This window comes from Musca vetustissima, unplaced genomic scaffold (genome assembly GCF_032173495.1).
Source record: "Musca vetustissima isolate MV318-11 ecotype Yass unplaced genomic scaffold, APGP_CSIRO_Mvet_v1 utg8537, whole genome shotgun sequence".
NCBI lineage: Eukaryota > Metazoa > Arthropoda > Insecta > Diptera > Muscidae > Musca > Musca vetustissima.
In genome coordinates this window covers 303,726-324,585 of record NW_026881632.1, presented here as the reverse complement: position 1 = coordinate 324,585, position 20,860 = coordinate 303,726, and the positions used below count along the sequence as shown (strand labels likewise).

Genomic DNA, 20,860 nt, shown 5'->3' with positions numbered 1-20,860 from the left:
TCGTATATGAACAATTTGATGCTGTTTTTTTGGACTTAAAATGAAAAATTTATTTATTTATTGAGATTGTTCTGCTGTTATGTTTCCCTTTTTCAAGGTAGAGGAGATTATTTCAACCCCTGTATCATCAGAGGTGTTAAAGTGTTGCATGTCGCCAGCACATTTACTTCAAGTTTTTTTGTTATTGAAGGGGGGAAATTTTTAGTAAATTATTGAAACACCAAAAGTTAATGAGCAAATCCTTTATTGTTAATTATTGGATTTCTTCCCTCCAACTTATTTCAATTTTTAAATTCCATTATTAATAAATGTATTTTTATTTTCATCTTCACTTTCCAGGTAAACCCTCAAAAGTAATACATTTGCGCAACATTCCCAATGAATCGAGTGATGCCGATGTCATTGCCTTGGGTGTACCATTCGGTCGCGTTACAAATGTCCTGGTGCTAAAGGGTAAAAATCAAGCTTTCTTAGAAATGGCCGATGAAGTATCGGCCACCTCAATGGTATCGTGCTATAATGTTAATCCACCACAAATGCGCGGACGCATGGTCTATGTACAATTTTCAAATCATCGTGAATTGAAGACAGATCAAAATCCAACGGTAAGTGAATACAAATAAGTCTAATAATAAGAAGATTTTAGTGGGATCAAAGAAAGGCCTTATCGAACTGAGGGCTGAGAAAAAATAATTATTTACTGAAATACCTGTTTCATTCTATATTCATTATAATACAACAACTATAAACTAAAACCACATGAAGCGAAAATTTTTAAAAATAAATCAAATACAAATCAGATTTGGTAGATGTATTCTCCTTCGTTTATTTCGTTCTCACTGACAAGAACCCTTCTTCTGCCGGAACTGTAAACAGATTTCAGTATTAACTTAGTGTTTATTTCGTTTACGAGCGGAATGATCAAGAATTTCCCGATGCAGTTCAATAGTTTCAGAAACCGCATATACCGAATTTCAGTCATGCGAATTATTTTCTACTTTTCGAACTATTCAAAAAGAGAATTCTCTGAAGCGAGGCTTTGTGAACTCTATGAGACAATTCGACCCCAAATTTCCAGTAAAAGTTCTCTTCAGTAGGTCTACAATAGACGAATTACACTTCGTCTTGAAATCTAAATTCCATTTTGAAAAACAACCGATCAATATAACTGACGAACCTCTTTAGATCTAGCTGAGCGTTTGTCCCCCTTCCAATGTTACAAAACTTTGGACGTTCGCCTGCATTAAAATATTAACCACTATCGGTTTAGTAATGTTGGAGTTTTTTGTGAAAATCCTTATCTCATGGGATTCAAACCCGGGTATTCTACTGCACCTACGCCAATATATTTTAATGTTGGAATACCTTAGAAGTTTTACTCATTTATGGTCCAACATCACTACATCGGTTTCCATTATCAATTTGCACGCTCTGCTAAAATAAAATGGCCTGCCGGAGATCTCTTCCGATGTTAATGGTAAATTACTGCTGAATTCGTCAAGGACGATGGCAAACGTTCAGTCTAATAGTTTTAAAGTTATTTTGGTCTAACTTCAGTTTTTTCGAATTTCAAAAGTTTAGGCAAGTGGTTAGGACTCAATTCGGGTAATGGCTAGTTTTGTGAATATCCTGACATTCAATTTTGCATGAAAGTGTTTTGATTTCTATCTGATTATTCAGGAGGAGCGGAGTTATCATACTTCTAAAACATAATTCTCTGAAGGGAGTTTTGGTAAACTTCCTGATACAGCCCAAGTGGCATTTAAGTAGTTTATGAAAGAGCTTAGGACTCGATTTAGGTGTTCGAATTCCATTTCACTACTCGAACTTAAAGTGACCAGAAAGTTATCTGAATCCACGATTTGTGAACTTCCTATTTCACCAATTTTTGGAAAGTACGTTGGTTCCTATTCGATTCCTATGAGGTTCCTATGAGATTTCCCTGAAGCGCACATTCCGATTCCAGTCATCTATCTTCAGTCCAGCAAAGATCTTAGGTCTTAACTCGGGTATACGGATTTCGTTCTGCTATTTGAAATTAAAATATGCTAGACTAGGAAGCCAAACTATGTGAACATTCATTAGTCGGTCCCTCTTATGCGAGGCTTCTGAACCTTCTGAGTCATACCAATTGACTGCCAAATATTTTGGGAAGGTGCTTATGCCCCTGTTCGGTTATTTGAAATCCGTTCTACTACTCCAACATAGAACATTACCAGCCTAATTGGTTTCAAATATTTTCGGAAAGTGCCTAGGTTTTTATTCGGTTATTAAACCTGGAAAAGTTATCCTTTACTGGAACATTAAAATGCTACAATTTTCTGTAGAGACAATTAGAGAACTTCGTATGTTAGCCAAATAGGCTTTACATTGGTTTCGAAAAGATAAGCATTCAATATGTTTTTCGCATTTGGTGGTCCCCAATCGTCGTGGAAAACGTTTCAAGGGATGAGCTGAAGTTGCATTGTATACCTGAAGTAAATTCAATTACCCGTAGTGGTGCCATTTAAATCAAGGTTTTGTTAAGCGAACTATGATGTTATCCCCTACATATGGATGTGAGCATGTACCATGTAAATTAGGTCCCACTTTAGTTCAGTCAAATAGATATCTCTTGTGACGATTCACAGTGCACTATAATGCTCTCTCTTTAGTGTAGATGACCATCCTAATCTGCAGTGAAAAGCACAACGAAAGAAAGTGTTATTCTAGACTATTTCCAACATCTAGCATGTTCTCTCAATACTTTTGATGGCCCTTCAAATTCAGAATATATCTGGCGAATTCCGATAATCTCTACATACTCAACTAGGAGTGTTCTAAATGTTTCCTGAATCCTGAATAAAAGAATAATTTAGTTTGCAGCTATTTTTGGCTACGCTCAGTAGGTCCACAAATGTCAGTAGGAGAAATATCCAATATATGACGGTCAATTCAATATTTCAGAATATAGAATCGTCTATTGAAAAATGTGATTCATCAGGTGATAGAACATATTTTTCATTTTAGTTTTCACTTCTGGAGAAATATTTTCTGAAAACTTTGTAACCATCGCAACGGAATACCTTCTAATTTTTCTCTGAGTTCTCAGCATGTTACAGTATTTAGATTCTGAATCACTGCAAATTTATTTCTAATTTTCCGCGTGTTACAAAATTCAAAAATCCTTTCAGTTAAACATTCTGTCTTCAAACTGCATGCATATCGTATCTTTCAAACCTGTCTAATTTCAAAAATATCCTAGAAAATATCACTACGTAATGACAACTGAAACTTCTATTGCAGTTAGCTTTCTAATTTATTTTTGAAACTTCTACCCCCAAAAATCCCCTTCCGAACTTCTTGGAAAGACCTTTCAAAACATTACAACACACCCATAGTTATGTTATGTGTTAGCTCCTAAGTAGTAGATACCGGGTTGGTGGGTAAATCTATTCTAACTGCTGGCATATTGGTTTTCTCCACATTTTTCTTTCAATTAATTAAAATGATATCATATTCAGACTTTTCCATTATAATACTTGAAATTTGTCGTCATCAGCATTGTTGTTGTTGTTGCTGCTGTTCCATTCTGTGCGTATCTGTGCATTTTGGTTGAATTTTTTGTTTGCGTTGTCTGGTTGCTGCTTGCATTTCTGGATTTTAGTTTTTGAATTTGATCCTTTTTTGAAGCAGCATAAACATGTCTACATGTGTTGACTGGTTTCCCCTCTTTCTCACACACACTCCTGCAAACACAAACAAAAAGAACAACAAATACCTTTGGAGAAGTAATTTTGAAAAATTCAATTTTCATCTTGAACCCACTTAAACTCTGTGTGCAAAAAAACCGAGAGATATGCGGGTTTCACTCCTCCTTAGATTGGTATTCATTGTTTGTCATTGTCGTTGTTGTCGTCCTGCACATGTCATATGATATTGCATTTTTTGGGGAAAAAATTGCCATACTTTAAAGAAAAAAGTTTTCTAGTCTACTTCCAAAGACTAACTAAAGTGAATTTCAGGTTATCATTACCTTCGATGGTAACCAGTAGACAGATTGGCTGTTTGGTTAGATGGTTGGTTGTATGAGTTCCGTTATGGGTTATGTGAAGTTTACAATTCAGCACGTGCTAAGTTGTAAAGTTTCCCTTCTGTATTTTTTTCTTTTATGATAAGGTTTCAGGAAGTTTGTCTGACCGACCTTAAAGATTAGACGTCTCAGTAGTTGTGCATTTGGTTTTTAGGGGGAAATAAATTCTTTGGATAATAACGGTCGTTGTGATCCTCCGGATGATTCTACATTTCTGTGATTATTTCTTAATGACATATTTTGCCTTACTTCAATTGCAATTCAAGTCAAATATGAAAAGGGTTATTGAATAACCCCTCAAACAAGTAGATAAATTTAAACTTAGTCTAGGAATTAAATATTTAATATGGGTATTGGTGGCGTATGACACATGTCGTACATTATACGCCACCCATAGCCCTATTAAGTATTTAATTGAAAATAAAACTCAACATTATTTCCATCATCGTTTAATATTTATTACCAACATCATGATGCTGCATACATTATTCGAAATTAATTTCAATGAATTAGTTGGAAATTCTGCCAATAAGCCAATATTAATATTAGTGGTTTCTCTGCTCCATCTCCGATAAACCAACAAATAGTAGTAGATTAATGCAAATAACCCACATTAATAGCAACATTCTATAAAATGCTAATGCCTGCCTATAAAATGTTAAGTATTATGAATTTTTGTTAATGGGTTAATAGGTTGTTGGAGCTCGTATAACATTGATTTTTCTGCAAATAAACATAAATACCAGATTTGCGCAACGTAACCATAATGTTCTTTAGAGGCTACATAGACTATAAAATTTTATGTAAACTAGCTAACTAACTAAATAATGTGGTGGTGCTGGTTGATAATGACTTCGATGTTCTTGCCTATCTACCTACCTAACTACTTAACTAATTTCTGTAATCATTCTAATTGGCAGTTATGCAAGTTAATGCGAAAATGTGAATTTTGCTCGAAGAGAATAGAAATTACACAGAAACTGTGGTTATGACAAGGATTTCATTGGCTGCTTAAGATTTTATTCTTTTACAAGTAAAAGTCAGAGAGAGAGAGAGAGTAAGGGGAGAACAGACGAAAGGTAGTAGAATCCTCCACATATTTGGATAAATTTGAATTCATTAACAATACAAGAACATAGCTAATTATATGGCTTACGAGAATGATTTAGTGGGTTAATATAAATGATAGGGAAATTAGGATAGGCAGATTTTGGTATTGTGTAGCTCCCTCGAAAATAAATTCAAGAACATAACATATGTTATTTTCTTGACTTTATGTCATTTCATATGCTTGGCAAGTTGCTGAACGACAACAGCCATAATACTTAAAGAAAAAAATATGAAACCTTAGCAAATGAAAGGTGAAGCTAAGGTAAATGTTGTTGTTGGTTAGGAATGAGAAGGAAATGACAATCATATTGTCAGTCAAAATGTAATAAAATAAATATAAGAAATACACAACGAAACGTGATGGCAGCTATGGTGCCAAAAATGTTGAAACTGACAATGACATATATACCTAGGCATAGGTGACCACTAACACACCCCATCCATGCTCACACTTCTTAGCCAGGATAAAAATGTTAGATGAAAGCTCAAATAATAATAATACACAAAAAAAACAACTTCCCTTTATGAAATCTGAGGATTTCTTTCAACAACATACACACACACTCAAAACTTACATATAAATAAATATCCTTGACACATCTTGCAATGTTATTCACTTTTCGTCTCCTGTCATAAGGATGTGTGTGTTCCATATTTCTGTCAGTATGTGTATGAGGGGGATACTTTTCTTATTGTGGTTTTGTTTGCTGCTGATTGTTGTCCCTTAACTAAGGATTAAACTTAGTTGTGGTTAAAGATAAGCCATCAAAGAAATGTGCCAAAAACCAAAGAATGAAAAGAAAGAAAAAAAAAAAAAACATAACAAGGAAAATAAAATACCACAAGTTGAGTGCTCTCATCTATAAGGGGGCTAATAGCAGTCATCATTAGAACATTAGGTTAGACAAGGTACAAAAAAGAGAAGAAGCGGGGTTATCGAATTCGAATGGTCTTTAAAATAGACTTCACTTAAGGAAGGAAAGATATCGAATTTAAGAAAAAGCCATCATTGATTGAAAATCTGCATTTTTGGCAATTTCAAAGAGTAAAAAGGAAGCTAAAAAAGTTTTTAAATACTCACACTTTTGCAGTCATGATATTGTCATGTGCAAGCTTCTCAATATATTCTTAAAACTAAAATAATGCTATTTTTTATATCTCGGTATCAGAGTGCGTATGACTATTGTTAGTATTTATTCGAACCTATGTACAGGTAGTTAAAACTTATTTAATTAAAACTGGGGATAAAGTCTGAAATCAAGGATACTCGTTTACAGAACATCTACATTTTTACTAGAATAATCTATAGAATAAATATTTAAATACTATCCATTATTCGATATCATTGAAATATTTGCAAAACCATACTGACAAAACTGGTTTAAAGGGACAAAATCCTTTTTAAATCAAATTCCCCATATATATTTTTAAAAATATTTCTCATAGTTATTTAGAAGCTATTTGAAGTTTATTTTAATTCTTGGTATCATAGTGCGTATAATTCGAGTTAGTATGTAGACGATCCTATGTACAAAATTTCACTCAAGGAAGAAATGTACAAAATGCACGATTTTTCTGCAATTCAATCGTAGTTATTTAACTATTAGGTGCATAGGAAGTTAATAGCATAACATGTACTTTTGAGAATCTAGCTTACATAAAATCAAATTATATTTTATTTCTCGGTGCTAGAGTGCGTATAACTATTGCCAGTACGTATACCACACTATGCACAGGTAGTTCTAAATTGTCTTTGTAATTATCGCTGAAGGCATTGAATTTATGGACAAATCAAAAGCTTTGATTTTCAGGAAATCTGCGATTTTGTCAAGAAGGGTCTATAGAAGAAATAAATATGTAAACCATCTCCGTGTTATTGAACTATTTGGAAAATCTCAATGGCAAAACTATTTCAAAGAGTCAAAATATTCACACTTTGGCAGTCCCTATATTGTTTTTAATCAAAACTCCAATCATTTATTTAAAATATTCCTTAAATAAAAAGCAAAGTAAAATTTATTTAATTTATTGGTACCATAGTGCGTATCATTAGTGTTAGAATGTATACGAACCAGTGTACCTATTGCTTAAAATTCAATCTAATTTTAATTAAAATTGTATAATAAATCAAAATTTTAATTGTGAACCCTAAGTTACGTTCAAATATTAGTTTTTAGAAATATATTCAATCTAATAGTTATTCAAAAATATTCCCACTTTAAAGCGCTTCCAACAATAATTTAAAAAAAAATACCTCAAAAATAGTCATTTCCAAAATAGTCTCAGTTTCTAGTCCCTCAAAATTATATGTGTCAAGGAGTTAAAATACTCACAGTCGTTATTTTTTCTATTCAACTCCTATAATTTATAATTCAAACTAAATCGAAGGCAGCCTAACGTTTATTTTATTTATCCGTGCAATAGTGCGTATAAGTATTGTCAGTATGTATACTACCCTATGTACAGGATGCTTAAAATTTATCAGAATTTTAGTGAAAAATGGAGATTTGTTTCAAATTATTTCAATCAAATATAATAAATCAAAATTTGAATTACGAATCCGAAGTGACATTTAAGCATTTTGCCACTTTAATACACTTCCAAATATAAATTTAAAAAATAGCCATTAACTTTTTTTTAAAAAAATCCAATATGTCCAAACTAACTCCACATTTTCTAAACCTGATTTTCTCCAAAGACCAATATTATCTTATACCAAATTACAGGTTCTGCCAACAAAATTGCAGCCACTTCGATAGAAAAATAAAACGTAGACCTTGCTAACCATATTTGAAATAAAACCTAACAAGCGGGGGAATCCTCATTCAAAACGCGGTTCCATACTGAAATATTTCTGAGGGGAAAATTTCATGCTCAGAGAACTTCAAATACCTATTTATAGGCACATAGTGTGGAATGTACGGATAGGATTATCAACATACCCAATATAGGGCTAAAATATTATTAGAGAGTTTTACCTAAGTGTTCTGTTGAATACATATGCAAAATGTTAAATGCAATACTAAGGACGTATTGTGGATTCTGTTGCGATTTTAACGGGTGGACTGTCGACATAAAACTTTACTTCTGCTCCAAAAATATTTTTTAGGTTCCCGACGAATATTTAAAACTGAGATTGGAGGGAATAAAAATTAAAATATATCCTAGTTTCATGGAATATTCATTATACTTTACTTTACTTAGCTGACTTGTAATAGAACCTATGTTCCAAAAGCCGAGCTTAGAAAAGATTTCCAGGCGCGTTGGTCTTTTGCGCAGTTTTTCCAATTTGAATGACCATTTTCGGCGATATTGTCTTCGACTTGATCTTTCCAACGTATTCTTGGACTTCCCCTTCGGCGTGAGCTATCAGCTGGTACACTTTTATATGCCTTCTGGGCTGGGGCATCTTCATCCATTCTCACAACATGGCCTAGCCAACGTAGTCGCTGCAGCTCAATACGTCTAACAATGTCGATGTCCGAGTCGATGGCCCATAGATCTTTCGGAGAATTTTTCACTCAAACACTCCAAGCGCTGTTCATCTGCTTGCGTAAGTATCCATGCTTCAGATCCGTATAACAGCACGGGTAGTATCAGCGTTTTGTAGAGTGTGAGGTTGGTCTGGCGGGAGGTGGCCTTGCTTTTGAGTTGTTTGCTCAGATCAAAGTAGCATCGGTTGGCCATTACTATCCTTCTCCGAATTTCAAAACTGATGTCATTCGTTTTGTTTACCAAGGTATATAAAATCGTTGACTACCTCGAACCTGTAGTTCTAATGTTCCACAGTTGGTCCGAGTCTACTGGACGTCTTGCGCGTTGATACCATACCAGCTTGGTCTTCTCGCCGTTTACTGCCAGACCCACTTTGGCAGACTCCTTCTCAATTTGTTCAAAGGTGGCTGTTACCGCTCTCAATGTTCGGCCCATTATGTCGATGAATATTCATTATATGTCCCAAAATAAAATGTTATATTCAAATTAGAAAATTATTTATCGGTTCGTATGATTAATATATTCATCGTACGCCATTATGTAGGGGTCTTATGAGTGATATATTCATCATACGCCACCAGGTGCTGAATAAAGAAACTATTACATAATCTTCGTTATTTCGTATAAAATTGAAAAAGGATAATTATATCCCGTTGCTTCATAAATATATAAATTACTTTCAAAGTATTGAAGGTGCCGTATGACATATTAATCATAATACGCCAATATTGAGAAGGTCCTTATGGTTGTCGTATTTATCATACGCCACAATTAACTTCCCATTACAGTTCCTACATTGTTTAACTAATTCCACTACCAGTTCTACGAACAATTTATGTTGCTAAAAAAAATTTCAAAAAATGTCCCACAAAAAATCGTAAATTAATTTAAAAATATTTAAGGTGTCGTATAATTGATATTTATTCATTATAAGCAAACATTTACAGGAGTCTTATAACTGGCATATTCATCATACGCCACCATTAACTTCTCATTATAATCGCTCATTAATTTAACTACTTCCACTATAAATTTAGTAAATGATTATTAAACAATTTCCTCGCTCAACTTATATTTCCTTACTTTCGAACTAATTATAATCATATTTATCAAATCATCTATCGCATCATTTATCTACGTTTGATCCTTTTGAAGCCTTATCTATCCATCCAGCATTAAGTAATAAGCCATACGTTCAAAGAAACGCACACACACCCACATTAATTTCCTAAGAAACCACAGCAAAAAAGAATTTTAACACCACCATCATCAAACTATATATAGAGAAAATCAAAAGGACATAACTGATTACCGTGATAAGACACGAGAATCACACATGGTCGTCTCCATCCACACTTTCCGAAAAATACCACTTGTCTCTCCCCACTCTTTTCGCTTTAAAAAAAGTGTACCACAGGTAATACATCAAAATTACCACAATATATTGCTGTTGATGCTACTGCTGCCGCTACTTTGTGGTTTTCATTTTTTCTACGTTTGTTGTTGTTGTCGTTTTCTTTTTCCTCTACCACAATAATATCCTCAAAAGACCTTCATCTTCTTCTAGGACTTCTAATAAGATAGGGATGACATACAACAGTCATCTTCTTCATCTTGCTGATGGTTGTTGTGTATGTCATCCATGCCCCGCTCGCCAAACAATACACACGTCGTGTGTACACGAACATTAAAGTAGCATATGCATTAAATCCTTTTGTTTGGCTGTGCTCATTCTCCTCCTCCTCCACACAGCCTTACAATTTCTTGGAATCCCGTCCCGAATAGCAGCGACCACATTCATATGCTGTGTATTTCCTTTATTTGACACAAACACACTCTAACACGCAGTCACACAGAAAAACCTGTTATCCTTTGTGATGTTTATTCATATGTGCGAGTATTTGTGGTGGTGTGTGTATGTTTGTGTTTTCTTGTTATTTTTATTTTGACACATTAAGACTTGTTACATTTCAGTTTTCAATTGTTATTTCAACTATTTGTTGTTGTATTAGGATTTTTACTCACACACATACTGAGGCATCCACGTGCATAGGTGTGTGAATATATGTGTGTGGTCCTTTAAGCATTTATTTGTGTAAGTGTAACAACATGATCACCATCACACATCACCGCAACTTCTTTTGTTGTGTTGCACTCATTCCTTCCTTTGGCTTAACACCAGACACACAAAATGTCAGCCAATGTGTCATAGAGTGTATATGTATGTGTGTGAGTGGTTGCGTCTTTGTGTGAATGCGTCTCTGTACTACTGACAGCCGCATATATGCTTTTTATTCTGTTTACATTGTTGTTGTTGTTATTATTTTTTCTTACATTCACGCGTCGTAGTTTTTTTTCTTCTGCAGCATTTGAAAGAAGAATTGTTTCTTCGTTTCGATTTTTTCCTTTTTTTAGTGTTTTTTATTTATTTTATTTTCCATTTTTATTATAATCACATGATCCAGCTAGGTAGCTAGCTAGCTAAAAGTATCAAGCCATGAATGGCATCATCGTGACTTGTGTGTATGTTTCCCGTCGTGCAATCAGTCACTTTGAATTTAAACAGATGGGTAACTGATGATTTGAGCGTTGAGGTTTCGTTTGATGGATGCAGCAGCACTGTGTTCCGAGGAAACAAAAACAAATTCCTTAAGGATTTTCGATTTTTTATTATTTTTGTAGAGGAAACAAATTGTTTTGGGAATTTGAATTTTATTTATTCACTTTTTAGCAATATTGGGAATTTTGATATTTTTTAATAAGGGGGGTACGTATGTGGAATATTATGGAGTATACGCCCCGTGGTCTAATAAATACAAATAAAAAAAAACAAAATCAGTGAGCGGAGCAGTATAGTCGGATGGGGCCGACCATGTGATACCCTACACAACTTCCACGAAAATCTAAGTTTGTGTGGTTCTACATTCTGCGCAATATTTCGCGATATCTTCACCCTATTGACCCTTCTAATTAATGGTCCTGGTTCCCTTCACCGTGGATTGTGTTGTGATTGTTGGCTTATAATTGTGGCCTATAGATCGACCCAAAAAAACAAAAAATTAAGTTTTCGGTCCTCTTCATTCCAAAATTAATATCTGATCATCACCGAAAATTATAGGCGTCGTTCTTGACCATAACTGGAACCTCACATTTCAAAGCGATCAGCGCTATATTTCCGTCCTCCAGTGTGGTAATGGGTAACTTAATAATATATTAATACGTAATCGCCTTTAAATATTTAAGTGTAACTCCCACATCCGATTACATACGACAATATAATTGACATCAGGTTTAAAGGCCAAAAACACTCCTCTTGGATATACTATAAACTTCTCGAGTCTATGTCTGTTAGGGGTAAATCTATACACTATAGAATACAAATTTTGTAATTTTTCACACAAAAGTCAGGGTCAATTTGACCCGCTAAATATTGACCGATCTTTATCAAAACATGCAATTTGACCCGCTAAATATTGACCGATCTTTATCAAAACAGGCATACTTATTCTTTGGTCCGATCCCCTTTTCCATGTAAAATTTCGCGATGTTTGGGCCATAACTGCGGCCTCTTGGCCGACCACAAAATCAGAAAATATAATGTTTTTGGTCCATTTCATCCGCTAAATATTAATCGATCTTTACCAAAAACAATAGGGGTCTTCATTGGCCAGAACCGGTCCTAAATGCAACATTTCGTGAAGATTGATCCATAACTGTGGCTGTATCGTGTTTGAAAATTATAATAGATAGACGGACGGACGGACACATGTCTAGATCGACTCAGCTAGTCGAGTTATGACGATCGGTATACTTAAAGGTGGTTCTAGGACCAATATTTCGCGGCGTTACAAACTCTTGGGGCTGCACAAAGCTATAATACGCTGACACCATAGTTGTGTAGGGTATAATAAATGGAAATTTGAAGAGCATGTAAATTCCTTGAACGGCGATCCGTGTCGGACATGGGCTAGATGACAGCTGAACAAGCAGAGCAGATCCCTAAATAAGAAATATTTTAAAGCTTAAACCATAGTCAACTTATTTTTTGTGATAAATTGTCGGATTTCATGAAATTTTCAATTGGTTGTCCTAAATCCTCCAAATCTAATTTTGAGTTCTTGAATGGACCGAAACTGGGATTATGGGATAGCTCCAATCGGGGGTTAAATCAAATCAGGTCTACGTGGCCAATATTCGGGAGATAACATAGTTACTTCTTGATAGAAAACTTTGTCTAGATCAATACCTTATCGAAAATTATGTGGAAATAGTTCTCGAGATGATTTTTCTTGGGGATCTGAATAATTTCCGTGTCAAGGACACGTTTTTATAGAACTTCTTAAAACTTAAGCTCTAAATCTGACTGCAAAATACGATCATATGTCATTTGTGAAGTCTTCGGAAAAACAATATTTGAAAATTCAAGCTCTTCTAGTCTTCAAAAAATATATTTGTTGATCCGAATCATTTCCGTGCCAAGGACATATGTTTACAGAACTTTTTAAAACGTAAGCTCCAAAGTTGACTACAAAATTCGATCGTATGACATTTGTGAAGTCCTCGACAAAATATTTTTGAAAATTCATGCTCTTCTAATCTTCAAAAAATATATTTGTTGTTGTGCTTTACTAGATCTCGAAAGAGAAAAATATAAGGTCTCGAAAACAAAATTTTATATAAAAAATTTGCATTGTTCTAGTCTACGATTTAAAAAAATCGAACCTCTACTAGTCCTCGAAAAAAATAATATTTAAAAACAAATCAACGCTTAAAAATTACATTTTTATTTTTTAAATTAAATTATAAGTCTTCGAAAAATTAATATTGAAAAATTCCACGCTCTACTACAACAAATCCTCTAGAAAAATATTCTTTAAAAAACTAACCTATATTAGTCTTCCAAAAATATTTATTCAAAAAATTCATGCTCTCCTAGTTTTCGAAAAAAATACTTTTTTAATACATTTAAGCTCAAAAAATATTAATTTGGGTACAATGGTCATGTCAGCGTATACTTCATATGTTGCTCATACGCCATCCCAAACCGAATTCGTGGTGTATAATTGTACATCACTCATACGTATCAGTGTATTGCCACGTTGATTAATTGAAATTGGTGTAAATCAAATCAAATAACTTTTTTAAAATTAAATAACAAAATTTTTATTTATTTATATATAAATAAAATTAAATCCTTCCCCACCTCGAAATAGAAAATAATAATAACATTCGGAAATAGTTTTCAACATGTCAAATGAGAAACACGCCAACAAAAAAATGTCGACAATCCTCTTAATTTGTTAAATAACAAAGTTTTTTATATTACCACAAATCGAACACACACCTACACATCGATACACACACACTAATTCAATCAAACAATAAATTGTATTAAATCTCTGAGCTTTCAATACAAATCATCAAACAAAGTGATATAACGAGACACACACATACATCGTACAAAAAACACCTACACACACCTAAGTTAATACAAAAAATAACATTTAATACAAAACTGAAATGTGACAAATCCTAAACACATTTAAATCGTAACGAAACTTTGTTAATCAACTAAAGGATTAACACATTTCTATGGGTGGGTGATGAGTGGTGAACAGGAATTGTTGCCATCAAAATCAATCTAAAAACAATTCGATGACAGTTTGCACACACACACAACAAATGTATTTTCACACACATACATTCAAACGTTTATAAATCGTGAAAGATTGGCATTCAAACATCAGTGAAATGACAGCTGTTGCTTGTTAAAGGCCTAAAGGACAACAGAAGAGCAACAAATGGATTTATAAGTTTCTTACATACATACATACTTACATGTGGTTTATTATATCCTTGTGTGAAATTGTGTTGGCATAGACATATAGGTGCAAAATACTAAATATATCACACAAAGTGTCCTTAACGTTGGCTTCCTTCTTGTGACTAGACAGTATGAAATATTTGGTTGGCATAGTACTGTGCCATACATAGAGCTGAGCTAGCTATCTCTGAGTATGTGTGTGAGTTAATTTGGAGTTTCTATGAAACTCAGATAGGTGTGTGTGTGTGTTTGCTTACCATTTTATCTGTGTGGAATTTGTATTAAAGATTGTTTGTTTGTTTATCTACATGGTGTGTATGTGTGTGTGAGCAACGTGTGTGTCTCTCTCTGTGATTCGTGTGTGTGCACGCTAATGATGTTATCCTTTGACTTAACACAATTTTGTGTTTATTTAATTTTCTGCTTTATTTCAATCTAATGCCAGCCATTCAGCCAACCAGTCAAGCTCTGAAACTCCGACAAAAGCAGTTAAGCCACAAAATACAACAAAAAGATTTTAGCTGTCTTGCCAAAAGCAAAGTAATTTTTGTGACCTTCCTTCCATTCCTCGCCACTCCCGACTCCTTGCAATAACAACTTTTGCTGCCTAGACACATTCTTGTCCATTTCTTAGATTACATGCTATATACAACAACATGTTGTTGTTCTTGTTGTTGTTTTAAGGATAAAATAATATAAGCAAAAAACAAACAACAAACCAACAACGAAAAAATAATAATAAAACAAAAACAAATAACCCAAATAGAAAAATCAACAAGCTGATTTCACATGAAAGTGCTGCTTATATGTGTTTTTGTGTATGTGTGAGTTTGTGTGTGTGTGTGATGAAATAAAATGGGATTTACATTGATATATTAGCTACATCTGTACAATAATTCGTGGTTATAGCTGGAAGCTATTAGTCGTTGGATTTTGTTTGTTGTTTGGTTTTTTTCTTCTTCTTCTTTGGAAACGTCAATGACTTCTGATATTTTCCTTTTCTTCTAACGAGCATGATTTTATAGATTTATATGGGGATGATTGTGCGGATTTGAAACGATGAAAGTAGGTATTAGCAATAGGTGTAGACAAGTACAAAAATAAAAGACATTTAAGAGAGGGAATAAATTTTTTCTTACCCTACACATGTATGCTTAGTTTCTGACTCCCCCAATAGTTTGTTACTCAAAGAAATATCGGTCCTAGCCTCAACTGAAAAAATTAATTACAAGACGAAATATATTTTAAAAATGCAAATTGCTCCAAAGTCGACAAACTACCTTTTAAAAACTTAGTCTTTATTTAAATAATTCTAATTCGATATCAAGTTATTTTAAATTATTATTTTTTATTTTAAACTATTTATAAGATCCAATGTGATTTATTTCAAATTTTGTTCTGACTTTCAATAATTTGAAATTAATTATGTTATACAATCTGTCGTATACTTCACATGTTGCTCACACGCCATCCCAAACCAAGTCCATGGCGTATAATTGATACATCACTCATACGTATCACTGCATTATCGTAGTGATTAATTTAAATTGGTGTAATAACTTTTTAAAATTAAATAAATATTTGCATTTATAAATCCTCCTAAATGGAAAATAAACATAGACTCTCTAATCGTTATCTCCCGTTTGAAAGACCTCTAATAGTACATATAAACCCCAGAAGGAAACCTTTTGCCATAGATTAAATCTCATAGATATAGTGTGATAATTTTTCTTGCCTTTCTGCAACTTATGCTAATTTTAATTTCATTCGGGCAGATTTAGAATCGTCTGCATACCATGGGACAAATTTATGGAAAACGATGTATAGCAAAATTGATACACGATATTCTGTACGTCACACTGTTAAAAATTTAATCTCAATCAGACATCAGTTCGAAATACATATGGAAGTTATGGCTACATCTGCACCAATTTCGTTGTGCAAAATTTCGTGTTACTCGGACAAACATTAGGAGTTTGAAGCACCATTTATGTAAAATCGGACGAAAAAATATATGGGAATTATATCTAAATCTGAACCGATTTTCACGAAACTTTACACACATCACTCTAGACTTAATTCAGTAAGCTATGTCAAATTTCGTGCAAATCGAAGGATATATAAGGACTTTGGTGCACCATTTACCTAAAATCGGACGAAAAAATATATTGAAGCTATATCTAAATCTGAACCGATTTTCACGAAACTTAACACACATCACTCTAGACTTAATTCAGTAAGCTATGCCAAATTTCGTACAAATCGAAGGATATATAAGGGTGTGCCATTTACCTAAAATCGGACGAAAATATATATGGGTCCTATACCTAAATCTGAACCGATTTGTACGAAATTTAAAACATCGTTCTAGACTTAATTCAGTACGTTATGCCAAATTTCGTGCAAATCGAAGGATATATAGGGACTTTGGAGCACCATTTGCCTAAAATCGGACGAAAAAATATATGGGAATTATATCTAAATCTGAACCGATTTTCACGAAACTTAACACACATCGATTTTGCCCAATTTCAATAGGGTTCGTCCTTGGGCCAAATAAATGAGCTGTGGCAAATTTCATCCAATTCGAATCTAAAATGCGACATTTACTTTGTTTACAATTTTACATGGACAGACAGACGGACGGACATGCATAAATCGACTTAGAAAGTGATTCTATGCATATTCTCAAAAGGAACCATGTGTCTATCTCGTTTCCGTTTGCCTGTTACAAACATATGCACAAAGACATAATACCATGTACCATTATACCTGAAGAGTATAAATACCGATAATAGGCCTTTCCTTATACTACACGTAAGTTATTTTAAGAATATCCGATTACAAATTTAAAAACTCGGTTCTTTCTTCTTCGAAAGAAATGTCTTCTTTAAAAATACACGCCATATTGAGCCCTTGGAAAAAGGCGTTTTTTAAACAATCCACGCTCTTGACAAAAGCCAAGTCTTGTTGAGTAATTGAAAAAAGGCCTCTTTAAATCTAAATTTTGTCATTGGGAAAATTCTTTTTTAAAAAAAGCCACGCCTTGTTGTGCCTTTGAAAAAGTCCTTCTTGAAAAAAATCATATCATGTAAAAAACCACGTGATGTTGAGCCCTTGAAAACAATCTTCTGTAAAAAATTCACTTTTTTATATCTACACTCTGTTGAGCCCTTAAAAGAAGTATTATTTATATAATATAATTGAGGCTTTAAAAAGGCATTAAAAAACACGCCCTGTTGAGCCCTTGAAAATAGTAATCTTTAAATAATCCACGCTTACTTGAACCCTCAAATATTTTTTTAAGAATCTAGAAGCCTTCCTTAAATAATCCACGCTTACTTGATCCCTTAAATATTTTTAAGAATCTAAAAGCCTTCTTTAAATAATCCACGCTTACTTGAACCCTTAAATATTTTTTTAGGAATCAAGAAGCCTTCTTTAAATAATCCACGTTTACTTCATCCCTTTAATATTTTTAAGAATCTACAAGCCTTCTTTAAATAATCCACGCTTACTTGAACCCTTAAATATTTTTTTAGGAATCTAGAAGCCTTCTTCAGATAATCCACACCTTAGTGACCCCTTTAAAAGAAGCCTTCCATAATTAATCCACAGTCTTCCTTAAATAATCAACGCCTAAGTCTTCTCCTACTCTTTTAAACAATCAACGCTTTACTGAGCCCTTGCATTTTTTTTAAATTTCACGCCATGTTGAGCCCTTAATTAACCTCAAAAATCATTTTTTACAATATCCCCGCCTTATTGAGGCCTTAAACGTATTTTTTAAATACATGCCTCTTTAAAATCCTTAAAATTTTTTTCTTTACAATATCCCCTGCCTTATTAAGACCTTAACTAATATTCTTTATAAAATCCGCGTCTTAAAAATTCACGCCTTTTTGCCCTTGAAAAAATATGCTTTTAAATTGACACACTTGTGACAGTCCTAGCAAAAATATTATTTAAAACATCCACACTTAATTGAGTCCTTAAAAAATATTTTTTGAGAAATCCCTTTAGGTTTAGACCTTGAAAGATATTCTATACAAAAATCCGTCTAAACCTCGATAAAAATATTTGTTTAAACTCCAAGCCTTGTTGAGCCTTGAACCCTCTAAAAATATTATTTGAGAAATCCCTCAATGTTTAGACCTTGAAAAGATATTCTATACAAAAATCCGTCTATTTTTAAACATCGAAAAAAATATTTTTTTTTTACCCCAAGCCTTATTGAGCCCTTGAAAAAGTTTTTGTATTGGCAATCTTAACATTTTCATTTTAATTATTCGAAACAATAATTGCCTATCAGCCTTGATTTGTTGTTTAATTATTCTTGAAAATCCAGGCGCTGGTACTGTGAATATTTTTTATTAGAATTAAAATATTCTTTAAATTTAAATTAAAATATTTATCGTCCCACAAATATAGATTTTCTATAACATAAATTATTTACTTTCTTTTGTAACTTTCTCACAATCTGCTTCCTTATGAATATTTCCTATCACCTCCCTTTAATTTATGACAATTTCAATGTTCGATTTTTTTTCTGCAACTGTGTAAACAAATGAAGAAAATCACAAATCTATGAATATGAATAAATCATTCAATTTATTTTACTGTAACTTATTACACCCTGCTTCCCAAGGGTGGTAGTGATTTTTTCTACCCCCACCCCCTCCCTTCTTATTTATATTATTGTTTTCTTTTTTTTCTTGCTTACCTTTTTTTCTAGCACCACAAGTGGCAATATTCATTGTGACTTTTATACTTTCATTTCGAATATGCTTTGTTTTGCTGTTAGATTGGCTGTATAAAATGACATTCATACGACGTTGTTGTTGTTGACGTCGGCGTCGCCGCAACCATCGTCTTCGTCGTGTGGATTTTTTGTTGTTGCCAACCAGCAACGTACTCAGGATTTCATTTCGGGGGGGCCCGGTAGTACAAAATGGAAAAATTCGCTGCTGCGAACATAAATTTTCTGTGAAAAAAATTCATTTCGGGGGGGACCCGGGCCCCCCGGGCCGCCCCCGTGCGTACGTCCCTGTTGCCAACAATTGTTGCGCACACCGCATTGCTTCACACAATTTGTTTTTGTTGTTTCAACAATTGTGTAGTCTCTCAGTGTGTGTGTGTCCTCATGTGTGTGAGGGAATTTCTCCTTTCTTTGTTGCCATTTCTATTCTTCTTCCTGGCAAAATAATAAACGCTAATATTATTGTAAGTGTGTGTACAAATATTTATTTATATATGTATACAATTCCTTTTTACGTTTTGACTTTCAATAGAAGAGGATTGTTGGTGTTGTTGCTGCTTCTTCTATTTCCTATGTGAAGGTTGGGGGGTTCCCTATTTTTTACATTCATAGATGTTGCTTTCTTTTCGCATTTATTTTGGTGGGGAGATGGGAATATTTTTCTGTGAGTCTGTGTGTGTTTGAACCTCAGAGGTTTTGTTGGTTATACTTATGGCTACGTGTTGTGTTTTTTTGCTTTTTGACTTCACATGATGATGATGATATTGTTGATCCCCCTCACGCACGCACGCTTCCACAAATATCACGAGATTTCTGGATGACGTGAGCAAATGGATTTCAATTACATTTTTATCATCTAGGTATGAGTTCGAGTGTGTTTGTGTGTGCGGCCGAGCGTTTGTCTAGGAATTCAAGTGGTAAATACTCCACACAAATACCAACCAACCAACATACCCACCCAATCCATCCACACACTCTAACCACATGGCATCCTTATATCATCATTCCCATAGACTCAAAACCAAAAATCCATGGCCACCACCACCACCACATCAATGTATTATGCTAATATTCTATTTGGCCATGTATGTGTGTGTGCATGTGTACGTTTGTGGGAATTTGTTGCTTTACTCTGTTGCTTTGTGGTAGTAAATAAATAACCAATAATAGATAATCATGTTTAGGAAATATCAATATGTGCCGCAATATGTGTGAGTGTGTGTGTGTGATTGTGTGTTTGTTCGTATCTTAACCTATTTTATTTAGTTTAGGATGGCAAAAATGGAAATCAGATAATTTATTTAATAGTTATATGGAAATTTTTTGGTAATTTGCTTAAGGACAAACAAATCTGTTGGGGAATGTTTCATTTTAGAGCAGGTGGTCGAAGGGAAAAAGGTTTTTGAATTTAAGAGATTATTTATTGATTATAGTTAATAGTTTGAAAGAAATTTTTTGTGAGAATATTACTTTAAGTTATGTTTTATAGACTTTATGATAAGAAGGAAAATTTGAAAAAATGAGGTAAAAACTAAAGTGATGTTATAATATTAGTCGTTCTTAAGAAAAACTTCTATTTATTAGCCGATTAACCAGTTAG

At 33.6% G+C, this 20,860-nt stretch overlaps 1 protein-coding gene across 3 annotated transcripts in view; it reads left to right on the top strand.

Moving 5' to 3' along the window:
- The first annotated feature begins 344 nt into the window (after positions 1 to 344).
- The window catches only part of LOC133327599 (polypyrimidine tract-binding protein 1), a 63,177-nt gene continuing 42,661 nt past the window's right edge, over positions 345 to 20,860 (top strand). For all 3 annotated transcript variants that reach the window (XM_061536116.1, XM_061536113.1, XM_061536115.1), the window contains exon 1: positions 345 to 605. In XM_061536116.1, the coding sequence (XP_061392100.1) occupies positions 477 to 605 (129 nt within the window). In that variant the 5' untranslated portion in view covers positions 345 to 476. The remainder of the gene's footprint in view (positions 606 to 20,860) is intronic.